Source organism: Phoca vitulina, unplaced genomic scaffold (genome assembly GCF_004348235.1).
Source record: "Phoca vitulina isolate PV1807 unplaced genomic scaffold, GSC_HSeal_1.0 scaffold28, whole genome shotgun sequence".
Classification (NCBI taxonomy): domain Eukaryota; kingdom Metazoa; phylum Chordata; class Mammalia; order Carnivora; family Phocidae; genus Phoca; species Phoca vitulina.
Genome location: NW_022589731.1, coordinates 26,560,076 through 26,576,809, shown reverse-complemented (window position 1 = coordinate 26,576,809; position 16,734 = coordinate 26,560,076). Strand labels below are relative to the sequence as shown.

The window sequence follows — 16,734 nt, the reverse complement described above, 5'->3', positions numbered from 1 at the left end:
TCTGGGTCTACAAGACTGGTTTTGTTCCGTCTGACCACCCTGCAGGCTCGGACGGAGCCCTGCCCCATGGGTTATGAGGATGATTGTCCCATCTCATGAGGAAGCTGGTCACCGGCCTGGCTGGGAGCAGAACTGGCCAGGACTCCGCTGGAGGGGCTAGAGAGCAGTAAAGAGGAGGGACTGGGGCCAGATTGCTGGAGTCCCGCCCTGTGACCTTGGGGAGGCCGCCTACCTCCCCCGTGCCTCAGCGTCCTCATCTGTAAAGTGGGAATAACCGCAGCACCACCACATGGCCTCAAGGTGGAGAGTACAAAGTCTAATACTTGGAGTACTTAGCATAGCACTGGCCTCAAGTAAGGACTCTGGAAGACTTAGTTGTCACCAACACCATCACCCCCGTCCCCTCCGTCACCACCACCGTCCCCTCCACCACCGTCTCCTCCGTCACCACCATCACCTCAGCCCCCGGCACCCAGACGCAGATGTTGAAACACATGGGGGAACATTCTGGAGGCGCAGCATGAGGGGAGTGAGCTGAGTTCTGCGGGTGTCTCCTGGGGGTGTCCTGACAGCTGGGTCACCCCCCTTGCCACATCTTCTCAGCAATGACCAGCGCATGACCAGCAATGAGAGGCCCATAGAAGTTCAACTTGCCTGAGGCCCCAGGCGGCCTCCTGGGTTTTCATTCTCCTGACACCTCATTAACCTCATTAGACATCTTCTGTGTTGTGGTTCTTGTCAAACCTCACACCAGAAAGGGGGGCTTCTGTTTGCCAAAACATCATGATATTTCACAGCTGAACTAGTTGTAAGTTACCCAACCTGGGGGTGATTTGGAGAAAAGCCTCTCAGAGCTCACAGGGGATGTTCTCACAGCCCACCTCGCCGAGGGCTCTGTCATGCCTCCCGCTCTCAGCCCCCAAGCGTCCTGAGCCCCCTCCAGGACAGGCGCCCCCCTCGCCCACGCCTAGAGGGTCAGGTGGGCAGGCGGTATCGCAGGGAGAGGCCTGTCTGGCCCTTCGGAGCCAAGTCCAGGGAACAGCATTCCCGGGCACACACCAAACCTCGCTGTGGTGACCGCAAAAAGCCTCGGGCAAGCCTGGGTGGTTCTGTCCCATCTGCCCACTCTGATGCCTGTGGGTGCACGTGGCCCTCCACCTGCCCCATACAGCAACACAGGGATGGGGCCTGCTGGGGGAATGGGGATGGGACCCCACTGGGAGCATGGGGATGGGGGCCCCATGGCAGTATAGGATGGGGGCCCCCCTGGGAGCACGGGGATGGGGGCCCCATGGGAGTATAGGATGGGGGCCCCACTGGGAGCACGGGGATGGGACCCCACTGGGAGGATAGGATGGGATCCCACTGGGAGCATGGGGATGGGGGCCCCATGGGAGCATGGGGATGGGGGCCCCATGGGACTATAGGATGGGGACCCCACAGGGAGCACGGAGATGGGACCCCACTGGGAGGATAGGATGGGGCGTGGCACCATTTCTTCCCACCCAGGAATGCTGGGAGGGAGCCTCTGGCTCCTCAAGGACATGGCTAGCGGTTTTCAGCCCCATAACATGCCTTTCTGTGCACTGGGAAATATGCAGCCCCAAGCCCGTGAGACCCTCCTGGCATCCTGCCCCATGGGGATGGTGCAAACAGCCAGCCTCTGTCTGGACACCCGAGAGGGCAGACGCCAGGAGCCCCAGCGGCCTGCGCACCCCACGACCCGCCCCGACCCAGTCCAGCAGCACTGCCAGCCCCCCTGACATGGCCATGACCTCCATTCGACCCGGCACGGGGGCCCCACCCTGCCCCCACCCTGCCCCCCACCCTGCAGGAGCCCAGGTCTGGTCCTGCTCCTCTCAGCAGGCAAGGCGGCCCCCCGCCTGACAACCACCTGGGGTACCTGAACGGACCTCTGCCCACAAGGCCTAGGGCCACGTCCTGGCCACACTGCCACACTGTGGGTTGCTTCTGAGACACGGGTGGGGAGGCAGGAGTGTTCCTCCTGGGCTAGACGGTGGCGGGTGTGGGGGATTCCGAAGGGCACCAGCTCCTGGCGGCACGGGTGGCCAGTGGGAAGAGAAGGGGTCGCAGCCAAGGGCCAGGCCTGACCCTCCTTTCAGGCCTGGGTCTCTGAGGAATCCAAGGTGCCTGGTCAAGGTGGGCGGAGACGCCCCAGACATCAGCCTGTGGGGTGGCCCTGCCCCGGCCCTGGGCACAGGGCATCTGCCCTCCTGGGTGGGTGTGGGCCTCCGGAGAGCCCAGAAGCAGGTCACGGCTGACACGAAGCGCCACCTGCAGGAAAACTTGGGTCATGGCGCCGAGGCCTGCAAGGTACACGGCGCCGGGCCAGGGCTCTGCTCCCAGGGCACGTCCTGGGTGGGGACACCTGGCCGTGGCCCCACAGCCCACACCATCCCACCTCCTAGCACAATCTCTGCCCCTACCCCCGGCTTCCCAGCCCCTCCTCCAGGTCCTCCTCCCTCTGCCTTCCCAGGGCCGCTGGGCAGAGAAGGGGGTCCTAGGACACACAGTCCTGGCCATCAGGCACAGAGGGGCTCACTCAGAAACCAAGGAAGGAGGACATGACCACGCAGCAGAGGGGAGCACGAGGGGGTCGGTCAGGGGCCAGGGAGGGCACACCCACCCCAGACACTCCAAATCTACAAGGGAACCAACCACAAGGCCCAATCAGGAGCAGGGCCAAGCTAGGATGGGCCTCTAAAACTGACCCCCCAGCTCGCCTGCGCACCTGCAAAGTAGTAGGAGTCTGGGTTAGTCATCCCCGTGCAAGCTCGCGGTAAGTGAGGGACACCACATCATGGCAGAATGTTATTCCAACAACCCCTTCTTAGGAGAAGCGATAAAGAAACCATCGGCTAAGCTAAGGGAGGGGAAGAACCGGGTGGGGAGTGTCCCCGGGAAGACGGCCGCTGCCCCACGCTCCCTCCCCTCCAGGCCAGTCCACCCGCCTCCCCTGCATGGGGCAGGGGCCAAGCTCTAGAGGTGGTGTGGGGTCCCCGGGTGAGAGATCAGGTGGTGCTCGTCCCCGCAAGGGCAGCGGGAATAGCACGCCAGGGTCTGGTGGGGGGTCACTGGACCCCAGTGTAGGCCTGGTCTAACTGCCTCCCTCCCACCCAGAGGCCAAGGAGCTGAGGTCAAATCAAGGACATTTTCGAGGTTAAGGCCTGGAATTTATTTAACAATCAGACGGTCCTGCAGAGAGTAAGTCGGGCAGGGTCTGACTGGCCTGGGTGAGGGCGGGCTGCGAAGGGCGGACAGGGGCAGAGGTGTGCAAGCAGAAGCGTGAGGCCAAAGAAGAGCAGTGCCAGGTGCAGGGAGGGGACTCATGGACTTCTGACCCCCCCCAACTGAAACGCATGAGTCAGTGGACATGAGGGTCACATGGGTGACCAGGGCGGCAGGGGTGGGGGGGACAGGGGCTGACACCAAAACATGTCGTCAGGCGGATCTGCAGAGACGTGGGCACGGGAGTGAAAACCGTGTGGCTTGTTTACCGTATTCTCTCCTTTAATCCAGCTTAAACCTTGTGCAGCCTCTGAAGCAGCCACGCAGCCGAGGCCGTGAACAACCGCCCAGGGTGGCGTCGGACCCGCCCCCTCCCCCCCCAGACGCTTGGAAGGGGGCACCTGGTGGGCTCACGAGCTGCTAAACCAACTTCTCAGGTCTGAAGACTTTCGGGCAGCACAAGTGATACTCGCTCCTCAGCATCTGTCAGCTCTCCTCTTACTACTTCGTGTTGAACAGCATATCCCAAGGCCGAGAGGCAGGTGCGTGGAGCGGCAGGTGTCCAGCGAGAGCGGTCAGCTGGCGGCTTCTCGTCCAGGTCGGTCCCAGCCTCAGTTTCCTCACTTCGCCCTGCAGCTTTCTAGCCTTTTGGGAGAAAGGGAGGGGGTAAAAGCTATCCAGGCCGGCAGGGCCCGCGGCGAAAGCATGCCTCTGGTGCAGACCTGTGGACCCGTGCAGGGGCGAGCAGCACTCTGTCCCCCTGGCCGGAGCCCGCCTTCCCCGAGGGGCCTACTCACTGCGGGATGCTCTGCAATGGAGCCGGCTGAGCGCGCCCTCCGGCCCGTGGAGGACAGCGGCCTCTTGAGGTCAGCCCCCGGGCCACTCCTCTTGGAGTCCCACTTGGGCCCCGCCTGTGACCTCTGCCTACAGCTGTCTGAGTGAACGCCAGGTGATGGACGGATGAAGGCTCTCCTGCTCACCATCCCTGCCCATGGTCCCACCCGAGACTCACACCTGCCCTCGGAGGGCAGGGCTGCAAGTGCCACCCTCCCGCCGCAGACACAGCAACGGGACCAGGGGTCCCTAACAGAGTTGCTCGCCAGTCTGCTGGGCCCGGGAGGTGGGACAGAGCGGCTAGCACCAAGGAGCAGGCTCTCTCCTGCCTCCGCCCTGAGAGACGCTGGCCAGCGGGAACTTGGCAGTGCTGGGCCCACCCCATCCCCAAGAAGGGCCCGGCCTTTGTGCTCCCCCATGTTCCCCAGTTCTACCTCCCTGGGGCATGACCTGGACCCCACCTCCAGCCCAGGCACCTGAGTCCCCCCATACGGACCCATCACAGCAAGGGGTGAAATGAATGTTCAGCTTATGTCACTACGACTCGGTAAATACTACAGCTGACCGTTGCACAACGTCCAAACCTGCCCGGTCCAAATTCCGTGTGTAACTATTTACTCCCCCAAACTTTACTAACAGCCTGCTGTGGGCGAGAGCCGCGGTCGGCTAGCATGTGCTGTGTGTGCTGCGTGGATTCTTCCAGTAAAGTCAGCGCGAGAGGACACGGTCGCTCCGGGAATCACATTTACAGTGCCGTCCCGGGGACGATGCGCCCCGCGGAGGGCACACCTGTGTTGCTCACGGGGGGACTGCACTTGCTGCTGATCCAACAAGTGTCCACCGGTGACATCTTCTTTCCCATAGAAACCTGTGTTCTTCGTGGGTTAAGAACTGCTCCTTTGAAAGTCTTCCTTTGTCTTCGACATACTTGTCACGGAGTCCTCGATGTCCTCTCCCCTTGGTCAGACGCTCAGCCTCCTCTGTCTGCCCGGGAGACACCCTGCAGCCTCCTGGCTGCACCCCAGCCTGGCGGCCTGCACAGCAGGCTGTCTGGGGGCGCCCGGGCACTCTCTTGGGTCAGCTTCCCTTTTTCCAGAACACTTACTCCTCTTTCCTGCTCTGCTGTCTTGTTTTGGAGAAATGCGTTCTGCGGTCGCTTCCCAAGAAGCGCTGCGTGGAAAGTGCCTGAGACCCCGCCCGTGAAGGCACCCCCCCTCCTCTGTAGGCATCTGGCACCCGGCCTGATGGTCGGAGCTCAGCACTCCCCCCTGATGGCGGACCACTCTGCCCCTTGGTGAGGAGTCCGCTCCATTCCTCTCTCCTGCCCTTCCTGTGTGCCCTATTCCCTCCCAGCAATCTCAGGTTTCAGTTTCAAATTAGACTTTTCAGAAAACGAAGAGGCTTTATTCCTGTAGAGCTGTCTTCATCCCCCACCAGCTGGGACATCTGTCACAATCCAGGAGCGACACGGACCCACTGTCATCGCCCAGGGTCCGTAGTGCCCACCAGGGCTCACTCTGGTGTTGTGCATTGTACCAGTTTAGACAGATGGATGGTGACAGGTGTCCATCACTGTGCGGTCACAGTGGTTCTGCTGCCTGAGTGTCCTCCCCGCTCCGTCTGTCCTCCCTCTTGGCAACCACTGATCCTCCCACATCTGCAGAGTTTTGCCTTTCCCAGAATGTCATACAGTTGTCACCTCAGATTGGCTCTCTCAGTAATATGCATTTGAGGTTCCCTCGGGTCTTTTCATGGTGTGATAGCTCATTCCTTTTTGGACCCAGTGACATTCCATGGGATCCATAAACAGTTTGCTTACCCACTCACCTACTGAAGGACATCTCAATTGCTCTTGGGTTTGCTAACTATGAGTGAAGCTGCTATGAACATTCGTGAGCAGGTTTTTGCGTGGACCTAAGTTTTCAGCTCCTTCAGGTAAATGCCAAGGAGTACAACTGCTGAATCTCAAGGTGAGAGTACATTCAATTTTGTAATAAATCACCGAACTGTCTTCCGCATGCCTGCACCATTCTGCATCCCCACCAGCAATGAACGAGAGTTCTTGCTGCTCCACATCCTCACCAGCATCCGGCGGTCAGTGGCTAGGGTTACAGCCACTCTAGTACATGCGAGTGGTAGCTCTGTTTTAATTTGCAATTCCCTCCTGACATACGATATTGAGCATCATTTCCTTGCTTAGCATCTCTATATCTTTTTTGGTGAGGTGTCTGTTCAGATCCATGGCTCATGTTTTAACTGGGTTGTTTGTTTTTCTTTCCATATTTTGGATAGCAGTCCTTTATCAGATGTGTGTTTTGCAAATATTTTCTCCAAGTCTCTGGCTTGTCTTACTCTTTTCACAGAGAAAAAATTTTTAATTTTAATGAAGTCAGGTTAACAATTTTTTGTCATACCTTTGGTGTTCTATGTAAAAACTCCCTGCCAACTCAAGGTCACCTACACTTTCTCCTATTTTATTTCCTAGAAGTTTTGCAGTTTAACGTTTCACATTTAGGTCTGTGATGCATCTTGAGTTAACTTCTGTGAAGGTGTGAGGTCTGCTCTAGATTCATTATTTTGCAAGTGTTCCAGCACCACCTCTTGAAGAGACCGTCTTTGCTCCACTGTGTTGCCTTTGATCCTTTGTCAAAAGTCAGTCGACTGTACTTACGTGGGTCCGTTTCTCTGATCCGTTGACCCATTTGTCTACTTTTTCACCAACACCACACCGTCTTGACTACCGTAGCTTTACAGGGAGTCTCTAGGTCGGGTAATGCCAGTCCCCCAACCTTGTTCTTCGCCTTCCGTATTTGTGGTGATTCTGGGCCCGTATCTCCTCTCCATCTAAACGTTAGCATCAGGTCGTCGATACCCACAACATAACTTGTTGGGATTTTGATTGGGATTGTGTTGAATCTCTAGTCTTCCCATCCATGATCATGGGATTCCTCTCATTCATTTAGTTCTTCTTTGATTTCACTCATCAGTTTTGTTTTTCTCATATGGATCCTGTACATATTTTGTTAGATTTGTACCTAGCACCATTTTTTGGTGCTAATGTAAATGATATGTTCTTAAATTCAACTCCCACTTATTTGCTGATGTATTGGTAAGCAATTGGCTTTTATATATTAACCTTGGATCCTATAACCTTGCCATGACCACTTATTAGTTGTAGGAGTATTTTTGTCAATTCTTTTGGATTTTCTACATAGACAATTATGTCATCTGAAAACAAAGACAGTTTTAGCTCTAGCTTCTTAACCTGTATATCTTTTCCCTTTCTTGTCTTGTTGCAAAAGCTAGGACTCCCAGTGTGATGCTGGACAGAAATGTTCAGAAGGGATGTCCCTGCCTTGTCCCTGATCTTCAGGGGAAAGGGTAGTTTCTAGTTTCTCACCATGAAGTATGATGTTCACAGTAGCTTTTGTACATGTTCTTTATCAAGTTGAGGAAGTTCCACTCTATTCTTAGTTTGCTAAAAGCTGTTATCACAAATAGGTGCTGGATTTTGTCAAATGTTTTTTCTGCATCCACTGACATGATCATGTTATTTTTCTTCTTTAGCATTATATAAATTGATCTTCAAATGCTGAATCACCCTTGCACACCTGGGATAAATTCCACTTGATCATGGTGTATAATTCTTTTTATATATTGTTAAGTTTGATTTGCTAATATTTTATTGAGGATTTTTGCATCAATTTTCAGGAGAGATATTGGTCTGTAGTTTTCCTCCCATGTAACACCTTTGTTCTGATTTAGAGTAATGCTGGCCTCACAGAATGAATTACGATTTTTTCCCTCTGCCTATGTTTTCTGGAAGAGATTATAGAGAGTGGGTATAATTTCTTCCTTAAATGTTTGATAGAACTCACCAGTGAACCCAGTGGAAAATTATTATTGATTCAATTTCTTTAACGGATATCAATCTATTCCAATCATATATTCCTTCTTGTGTGAGCTCAGGGAACTGGTCCATTTCATGTTAGGTTTGTGAGCACAGAGTTGTTCCTAACACCAAACAGACTTTTCACTCTCCCACAATGTGAAGCTTGAGACACAGATGTTTAGAAGTCGTGGTAGAGTTTGGGGTGTTTAAGGAGGAGGTTACAGCTGTAGACAACAGATTTGGGAAGAATAAAGCTCACCTGAAGGCAGGTACAGTTCTCTGGGCTGGGAAGGAAAAGATTCTAAGAAGAGGGGAGAGTCTGATGGGGGGGGTCCCTATGACATGGCCCAGGCCCTTCGCTTGCACTCCCACCTTCCCCGTCCTGCCCCGGGTCCACAGAGAGAGGTGACAACGAGCCCTCCGACAGGCAGTGCTGAGCCACTGCATCGGGGGTGAGACTCGCAGACCAGAGCCCAGCCGGCCGGGGAGAGCAGGCGTGTCCTCCTGCCCTGTGAGCAGGAAGGGCACGGAAACATCCGGGTCAGCCTACACAGGCTCTCTGAGCTCGGTCATTCTAGGGAGGACAGCGGGTTCCCTCCACCGGCTGGGTCGGTAACTGTGCGTCCTTCAGGGCGGAAAGCTGCCTTCCTGACCACGGCATCCCTCTCATGACCCCAGTCATTTCTGCACACACAGCGGTGCGTACTAGTACCCGCGAACAGACAGACGCATGTGAAGAGGCCGGCCTCCCTGCCACACAGACACCGGAGGGTCAGCCTGCGCCCGGCTGCGGCCAGGCCCTCTCACGGCCCCGCCAGGCTGTGCTGGGCACGAAACGTGGGCGAGGACCCCACAGACACGTCCCTATCTGTCTCCACTGATCAAGTGGTGGCACAACACATCTGTGGGCTCACGTGCCACGAAAACACTTTCCTGCCCTCTAACCATGATCCTGGGCACGCCCTCGCCATGAGGCCCGGTAAACGCTCCCCGTCATGGGAGAGAACATGCATGTGGCAAGTTCCCTTTGATTTTCCCCAGAACAGTTAATTTTTACACACAGCCGACAAATACTTACAATCTCCAAATCCTGCGCAGCCTGCCTGATTTCGAGTGGCTCCATCCCCTAAAGCCCTTTTCTGCATTTGTGTACTTTCTGAATGTGCTGTTTTAGGTTTTCTTCTAGACGCCCCGCTCGGAAGGCACTGAGGAAACAAAGGGTAAAGGAAAGGATTTTACACATCAAGTCGAGTCTCAGAAACTCCTCTTCCAACAGGGGAGAGAGAATTTTCCTTTTTCCTCCAGGCCACACTGCGGTCCCGGGGGCTCAGGGGCTGTCACGACGCGGTGACGACGCAGTGATGGTGGGGCCATGAGAGGCCATGAGAGGCCACCTGCTCCCCCTCCAGGCAGCAGCTCAGACAGGCCCAGGTGGTTAGAAGCTGCGAGAACACACACTATGTTTTAAACTTCAAATCCAGGTAAGAAATGACACATTCAGGAAAATGCACAGAAAGCCACGTGCAGGGGAAGGTCTTTGTTTTCAAAGGAAATACACAGTTGTAATAAATCCTTAAACAGGATGTATTAAATTAGGATTTTAGATGTAAATTTAGATTTACATATTATATTAGCCCAGAGAAATTTAGATTTCTCTGCCAATATCAGGGCTTTGGGCTAATATATATTCTTTGCTTTTAGCACAAGGAGGCTCAGAACAGCAGAGCATTCTGGAAGGGTGCGTGGGAGGGCCGCAGTGCCCCAGCATGCGCGCCGGCCGAGGAGTCTGGGCTGAGTCTGCTGGGAACACAGCGGGCTCCCCCTCGGCCAGGGCCTCCCGGAAGACCCCAGCCCCACACCTGCAGCAGGCTCTGCGTTGGCTTCGTTCGCTCCTCCCAGCAGCCCCCAGTCCTGCCCCACACAGACTCCAAGTGTCCGCACCTCTGACCCTGGTTCTCGGTAAAGCCCTGTCTACAGGGTGGTCGGAGGCCAGGGGCTTTCTGACAGTGACGCTCATGAGCTGGGAGGAGACATTTGCTGTCCATGTTCATCTAAGCAATTCCACGTGGCTGGGGGTTCATCCAGTGTGCGGACCTGCAAGACTGTCCCCAAGTGTTCTAGGCACGGAGGAGCAATGACTCCCCAGAAAAGAACAGCCCTTTGCCATTCACGTGTCACACCATGACGACCTTCCTCCAGGCCTCTCAAACCACGCTTGGTGTCCAGAGCGCTGAAACCCACAGCGGTGGGCAGGGCCAGCAGGTGCAGGCCAGGTGGCCAGGCCGGTCCTCCCGCGAGCCTGGGAGTCCCCCACCCACGCCCACAGCTCGCTTCCACTCAGGCTTCCGGCGCCCAAGGCGGGGCTGGTGCAGGTCAGAAGGGAGCAGCTAGGGAAGCAAGAGGGGCCCAGGAGACGGTGCTGAAGCCCCAGGGCCTTCCAGCAGTGCCCCCAGCCACCCGTGGCTCTCCCAGCATGCCTGGGGGGGCGGTGCTGGGTGCAGAAGAGCAGAATCACAGCATCAGTGTCTCATGTGCGAAGAGTCAAGAAGAAAGCAGTTCCTTGGCAAAATGCATGTGCACACACTCACACACACACACACACACACACAGATTTAGTTCAGGTGGGTCACCATACAGACAGCAGCCTCGCAGCAGCTGGGGATGGGTGAGGGGCTCAGCGGGCATTCCCGGGGGGCAGACGCTAGGTCAGCATCGGGGCTCAGCAAGCACACCCCCGAAGCGCGAACACAGGAAACGACAGAGACGCCAGGCCCCCAGCAGCTGCTGCTCCCTGCGGGCCCGCTCCTCTCCCCGGAGCCTGCCGCGGGGGTGGCCAGGTCCTCCGCTGCTGCCCACGGGCCCTGGTGCGGTGAGTGTCTGCAGAGGGCCGCGGAACTTGGATCCCAGGTACCAACCTCTTGTCTTTACTTGCTCCTGACGACTTCTCTTTGCTTGGCCTCATTTTTCCAGACGGATTCACTGGCATTTTCTCATCATCTATCAAATCCGTGGCAAAGGGAATCTTTGAGGCCACCTGGGAAAACACAAGATGTTTTCAGGAATCCGAGGGGACACTGCCGTTCACACAAAGCCAAGCGCCCGGGGTAATTGGGCTCGTCCTTCCTCTGTGAGGAGGCCCATCGGTGGCTGTCCTGAGGAGGCCACGCTCCACCCACTCCCACCTTGGGCCTGGCCAGCCCCTGGCCGTGGGAGGGCGGGGCGCAGGGCGCAGAGGTGCCGGGCACGCCTGGAAGGTGATCCCTGCCAGAAGTTCTGTCCTCACAACAGACAGAAAACACACCATGTGGGCCCCAAGTCTCTCCAGTGGACGCCACTATATTGCCGACTGCTGAGTTTCAAGCTAATGCGTAAGCACCCCCCACAACTGACAAGCGGGGGGAAGGAGGAGTCGGGTCCTTACGTGTGTCATAAAATCACGGCTCTTAGATCAATGACATCACGGACCCGCACAAATAAACGTTGAAACCCGAGAAGTACTTCAAAGTTGGCTTTTTTGGATACGGCGCACTGTGATTCCAAGTGAAAACCCGCACCGTCCACGGGACGCAGGTGGAGAGGAGTGAGAGATCTCGAACACTCCCCCACTTTCGGGGATGAAGTCTGAGAACCAGACTGATCTCTGCCCACCTCAGGGGGCTCCCGTGTGTGTGCGTGTGTGTGTGTGTGTGTGTGCACGGGCCCCCGTGTGTGCTCACACCTGTGTCAGTACTTGTGTGTGCCTGTTCCTGCAGATCCCAGTGTGCACAACTGTGCCCGTGTATCCGTGTGTGCGTGTACCTGTGCCCGTGTACCTGTGTGTGCGTGTACCTGTGCCTGTGTGTCTGTGTGCGTGTACCTGTGCCCGTGTATCTGTGTGCGTGTACCTGTGCCCGTGTATCCCTGTGTGCGTGTACTGTGCCCGTGTATCCTTGTGTGCGTGTACCTGTGCCCGTGTATCCCTGTGTGCGTGTACCTGTGCCCGTGTATCCGTGTGTGCGTGTACCTGAATGCACCTATGTGTGCACCTGTGTGTATTTGTGCTTCTGTCTGCACGTGCCTGTGTACCTGCTCTGAGGAGGCGTGCCCCCTAGGGTGTTAGAAAGTTGGGCAGAGGAGAGGACAGGGCACGCGAAGGTTGCGGAGGGGAAGGTGAGGCAGGTGCTGAACCTCTCCTACGGGGGCTCCTCCAGCTGGAGTCTGGTGGGATCAATGTAGCGCTTACCTAGACGGTGCCTGCAACGGTCTCGTCTGCCACGGCACCTCTAAGTGGATTACCAGGGCCTGTCTGGTCATCACATGCCTGACCCTTAGAAGACGCTTAACACCCCACGCGGTGGGGGGCAGGCGGAGGGGAGGGCGGGAGCTGGCCCACTTTTACATAACGAGGACTCTCTTAAACATTATTCCAACAGGAAGAGAAGAACACATGTAAATTTAGTAGGTATTTTTTAAAGTCAGACATGCAACTTAATTTTTTTTTAGTATAAAAGTACATTACTTGGAAAGAAGTCCCCAGCCACATTTTACTATCTGTACAAAACACAGAGGAGGAAGACTTCCCAGACACCCAGTCCTCTGCTGAGAGCAAGGACCAGGGGCAGGGTGGGAAACAAGGTGGCTGGGTGGCGCCCTGCTGGCCCACAGCCCTTCTGCGCGGGGACAGAGCCTGACGCAGCCATTTCTTGGGGACGACACGCAGGGCTTTCACTGGTACGCAGTCACCTTGCAGAGGACCGCGCAATCCACAGACGTGTCCCTCTGTGTGCAGGTGCCCGTGATTGGGCTGCTGCTGTCAAAGCACAAACTACCAGAAGCTCACAGAAGTGCGCATGTTTAACTTAAAGAGCTACTTCCCCATGCCGTGGCAGCCTCCGTCCCCGCAGTCGGTCCCACGTGGCCCTGCCGAGTGGCTGGGTGAGGGCGTCGCCCCCACAGCTCCCGAGCTCCCATCCTGCTGACCGCTGTCAGCTTTCCCCTTCTGGGGACTGCCCCTTGCCCACTTTTCTATCAGATTCTTTAATCTAAAAAAGTCTATTTGTAGTCATTCGTCATAGATAGTAACCTTATGTCTCAAACACGTTACAAATAGGTTCCTGTATCTTTTGACTTTATGGTATTTTAGTCCATCTAGAAATTTCAGTTTTAGGAAGTTAAAATTTTCTATTTTTAGTTTCAGAGCTTCTCTATTTCCTATTTGATTTATGAAATTTTGTGTCATTCCAGGTTATACAAATACTCTGAAGTTTCCATGCTATAAAATACAACAGTGACTGTGTACAGTACCTCTACGTGGTTCACAAATTATACATCACAGGATACCCTCCTTCTTACAGAGTATCAAGAAGTCATATTTCCAGCTAGAACTAACCACGTGCAAGAAGTTAGCTCCAGCGATCCCACCTCCGAGAACTGAACGCACGGACTGGAACAGATGTTTGCACCCCCGTGTTCCCAACAGCATGGTTCACACACAGCTGGAAGGGGCCCGAGCGTCCACAAGGATGAAGGGAGGAAGGGAGGAGGGTCTCAGCCTTGCGAGGAGCAGCCCCGAGGGCCTGATGCCGAGTGAAAGAAGCCAGACACGGAAGGACCAGCACTGCGTGCCCCACCTTCGTGAGGTCCCCGGGGCCGGCACAGTCAGAGACGGAAACGAGACGGAGACGAGACGGTGGGCACCAGGGCGGGGGAGGGGATGGGGAGCGAGCTTCCGTCTGGGAGGACGAGTCGTGGGGCCGGAGGGTGGGGCTGGCTGCACAACACGGTCAGCACCGACACTGCAGGAGGTCAATGGCTGGGGGCTTGCTCCTGGCTCGGCTCCCACAGCTCACGGAACCCCCACGTCCTCGCCCACCGTGGGCTGGCTTCTCGCACGTGCGGCAGCGCTCCACCCAGGAGCCCACAGCAGAACTCCATCCTGACACCAGGGGCGGAGGGTGGCGCAGGCCCCCCAGGCAGAGGGCTCGGTCCCTCAGGGCCGGGCTGCCCCCTACGCTGCTGGCCGACCGGCAACCAAGCAGGGCTGCCACCACCCTGCGGGGTCGGTAACTCGCCAGAGTGGCTCGCGGAACTCCGAGACACAGCTGCTCACGCGCACCGACCCAACGCAGAGGCTGTGACTCAGGAACAGCTTCCGGAGAGCTGCACAGGACGAGGCGCCGGGCAGGGTGCGGAGCCGCACACCCTCTGGTGACCAGCCACGTGGCCAGGCTCTGTAGGGCCCACCCTGCGTCCCCAGTCCGCATAAACTCAGCTGTGCTCCCCGGGGCTCATTATGAATAACAAGACACGCCACCACCCCAGGTCCCATGGGGTTTTGCAGCCTTGTGGGGACAAGGGACAAACGTAGTTCTCAGGCCATGGCGTGTTCTCACAGACCAGCGTGAGTCTCCTCTGCTCTCTCAACCTGGGCTGTTTTAACTTGTAAGAATTTCTTCCAGACACTCGAGTCAGTAGGTACCATGCCAACTCATCCTTCCCCGCGGCCACAGGGGTAACCCGAAATTGGGATACAATTTACTTAGAGCCACCCCATCTCCTGGCATTTAAATTGTTTCCAATTTTTTGCTATAATAAAGCTCTGAAGGCATTCTTAAGAATGTCTACCTGTGCAAGTCTTGTTCCTAAAGTGGGGAAACACGGATTTTGAATGTTTACATGACAGAGGGGACAGGACACATACCATGAAGACACGGAGCACAGAACACGTGGCCCACGACACGGGGGGCAGAGGACAGCCCACTCCCGAGCGAGGGGACAAGGTAAGGGCGGGGAGTGTGGTCTCCTCCCAAGTCACTGTGGCTTTGCCGTCGCTCTAACAGTTTGCAGAGAACACAGGGGTTTGGGTCCAGAACATGTGTGAGAGGACCAATTGCTCTCCTGTCTCCTTCGTAAGAAGCGCAGGTGAGGGAATGAGCCAATGGATTCCGTGGGAAAGGGCACAGTCCCTGCCCCACCTGGCGCTCTGAGGACCTGGGATCCCCACCACACTGGCTTCCAAAATGTGCGTGTCCTCCCATAATTCTGCACGTGGATAAAAAGGCTCCACTGGTTTTTTTTGTTTTTTTTTTTTTTAGGGTAACAAACCATTGCTTTGTTTAAATGGACAAAGGCAACATAGGCACCGTGAGGTTCCTGACAGGAAGGTGCCAGTGGGTCCCCGTGCTGCAGACCAGAGCCCGCCTGGAGGACGGCAGGCACAAGTGCGCAGGAACGCCTCTGCGGGCCTCCCAGTGTCCCCCAGGAATGGCCCGGCCGCCAAGGGGGAGCAGCATCACAAACAGGGACCAAGGGGGGTGGGCGCCATAACCCGGGTACGCCGCGCAGGGAGAAAGCACATCCCTTCTGTGGCTTCTCACCCCAGATGCAAAAGCTCAGCCCAGTCCTAGAAGCCACCCGACAACGTAACTGATCTGCACACTTGGAAGCGCACGGCGGGCGGACACAGGACCGGGGGAGGCTGTCCTGGACGGCCCGGCGAATCCGGCCACCCTCCCGTGAACAGCAGGTCTGTGCTGGGGGGTTGGGGGGGGCGGGTCATGGACAAAGCGACTTCTCCGTGCGCCACAGTGACCTCCTCACGGAAGGCAGCAGCCAGACACGGGACGGCGGGACGGTGCTGGTGCGAGCCGGCGCCGTCTCCTCCAGGACAGGCTCACAGGGGAGGGGAGCTGGCGTGCTCCGCAGGCAGGCCACCCTGGACGCCTGGGTTCAGACCTGTGGGGTGGCTGGGGAGACACAGGGGAGACGCGCGGCACTCAGGGTGGAGTGTGCCGCACACGACCTGGGAACTGGCATGAGGGAACAGAGGGGACGGCCGCACAGCCCGCCGCCCTGGCGCCCAGGCTGAGACCATGGCCCAGGAGACCCAGAGAGACACCTCAGCCTCGGGGTGGGGGTGCTTGTTTCCCCCCGACCCCACCGGCCAGAGACCCGACTCCTCGCACGGGAAGGACGCAGGCCCGTCAGAGGGCCCATAGAAGGTGGCCAGGCTGCTTGCTGTCTGGCCTCGGGCTTCATCTGCACAGTGGGGACCGCAGCGCCTCCGGCACTGGATAGGACCCCTCCCACTGGCCCCCTCGTACCAGACTCCGCCACGGAGGCAGGGGTTTTCTCGGCGCCTCCTCCGCCATCCTCCTGGTCCGGGTTTGCTCCCTCCACTCCCGCAGCGCTCGTTCATCTCTGCGGGGGGACACGTGGCTCATTAGCGCCCCGAGCAGAGCCCCTTCCCAAGCCCTTTCCCATCCCTCCCCACAGACAGACGGGCACTGCTTGTCTGCTCCTGTCCCGCGGCTTCGTGCCAGGGGACCAGCAGGGGCACCAGGACCCTGCCCCAGAGAAGACGGCCGGGCTCTGGCTGCCAGCTCGGGCGTCAGAGGCCTTCAGAGGTCCCCGTGAGACGTGAGGGCATCCCTGACAAGTCAACGTCCTCTTAGATGCTCGAGTTTCACTTTTAACAGTGAACCTCTTCTGTCTCCCAATCCCCTCCACCGGGGCACCGCCATGCTCCTGGCACAGCCTGCCCGTGCCCCACGGTGACCTCCCTGCCCCCGCACCTCGGTGACCTCCCTGTCCCCGCACCACGGTGCCCTCCCTGCCCCTGCACCGTGACCTCCCTGTCCCTACACCATGGTGACCTCCCTGCCCCTGCACCGTGACCTCCCTGTCCCTGCACCATGGTGACCTCCCTGCCCCTGCACTGTGACCTCCCTGTCCCTGCACCACGGTGACCTCCCTGCCCCTGCACCACCGTGACCTCCCTG

General features: G+C 57.1%; 1 protein-coding gene across 5 annotated transcripts in view; it reads right to left on the bottom strand.

The window, feature by feature from the left end:
* Positions 1 to 3,181: 3,181 nt before the first annotated feature.
* The window catches only part of LRRC27 (leucine rich repeat containing 27), a 34,108-nt gene continuing 20,555 nt past the window's right edge, over positions 3,182 to 16,734 (bottom strand). For 4 of the 5 annotated variants that reach the window (XM_032423260.1, XM_032423262.1, XM_032423265.1 and 1 more), the window contains 4 exons: positions 16,057 to 16,153; positions 10,891 to 11,009; positions 9,054 to 9,180; positions 3,182 to 3,894 (listed from right to left, as the gene is read on the bottom strand). In XM_032423260.1, coding sequence (XP_032279151.1) covers positions 9,102 to 9,180; positions 10,891 to 11,009; positions 16,057 to 16,153 — 295 coding nt within the window. In that variant the 3' untranslated portion in view covers positions 3,182 to 3,894; positions 9,054 to 9,101. Of the gene's footprint in view, positions 3,895 to 9,053; positions 9,181 to 10,890; positions 11,010 to 11,960; positions 15,700 to 16,056; positions 16,154 to 16,734 lie in introns of those variants that run through there. The other variant, XM_032423263.1, reaches the window with a different exon arrangement.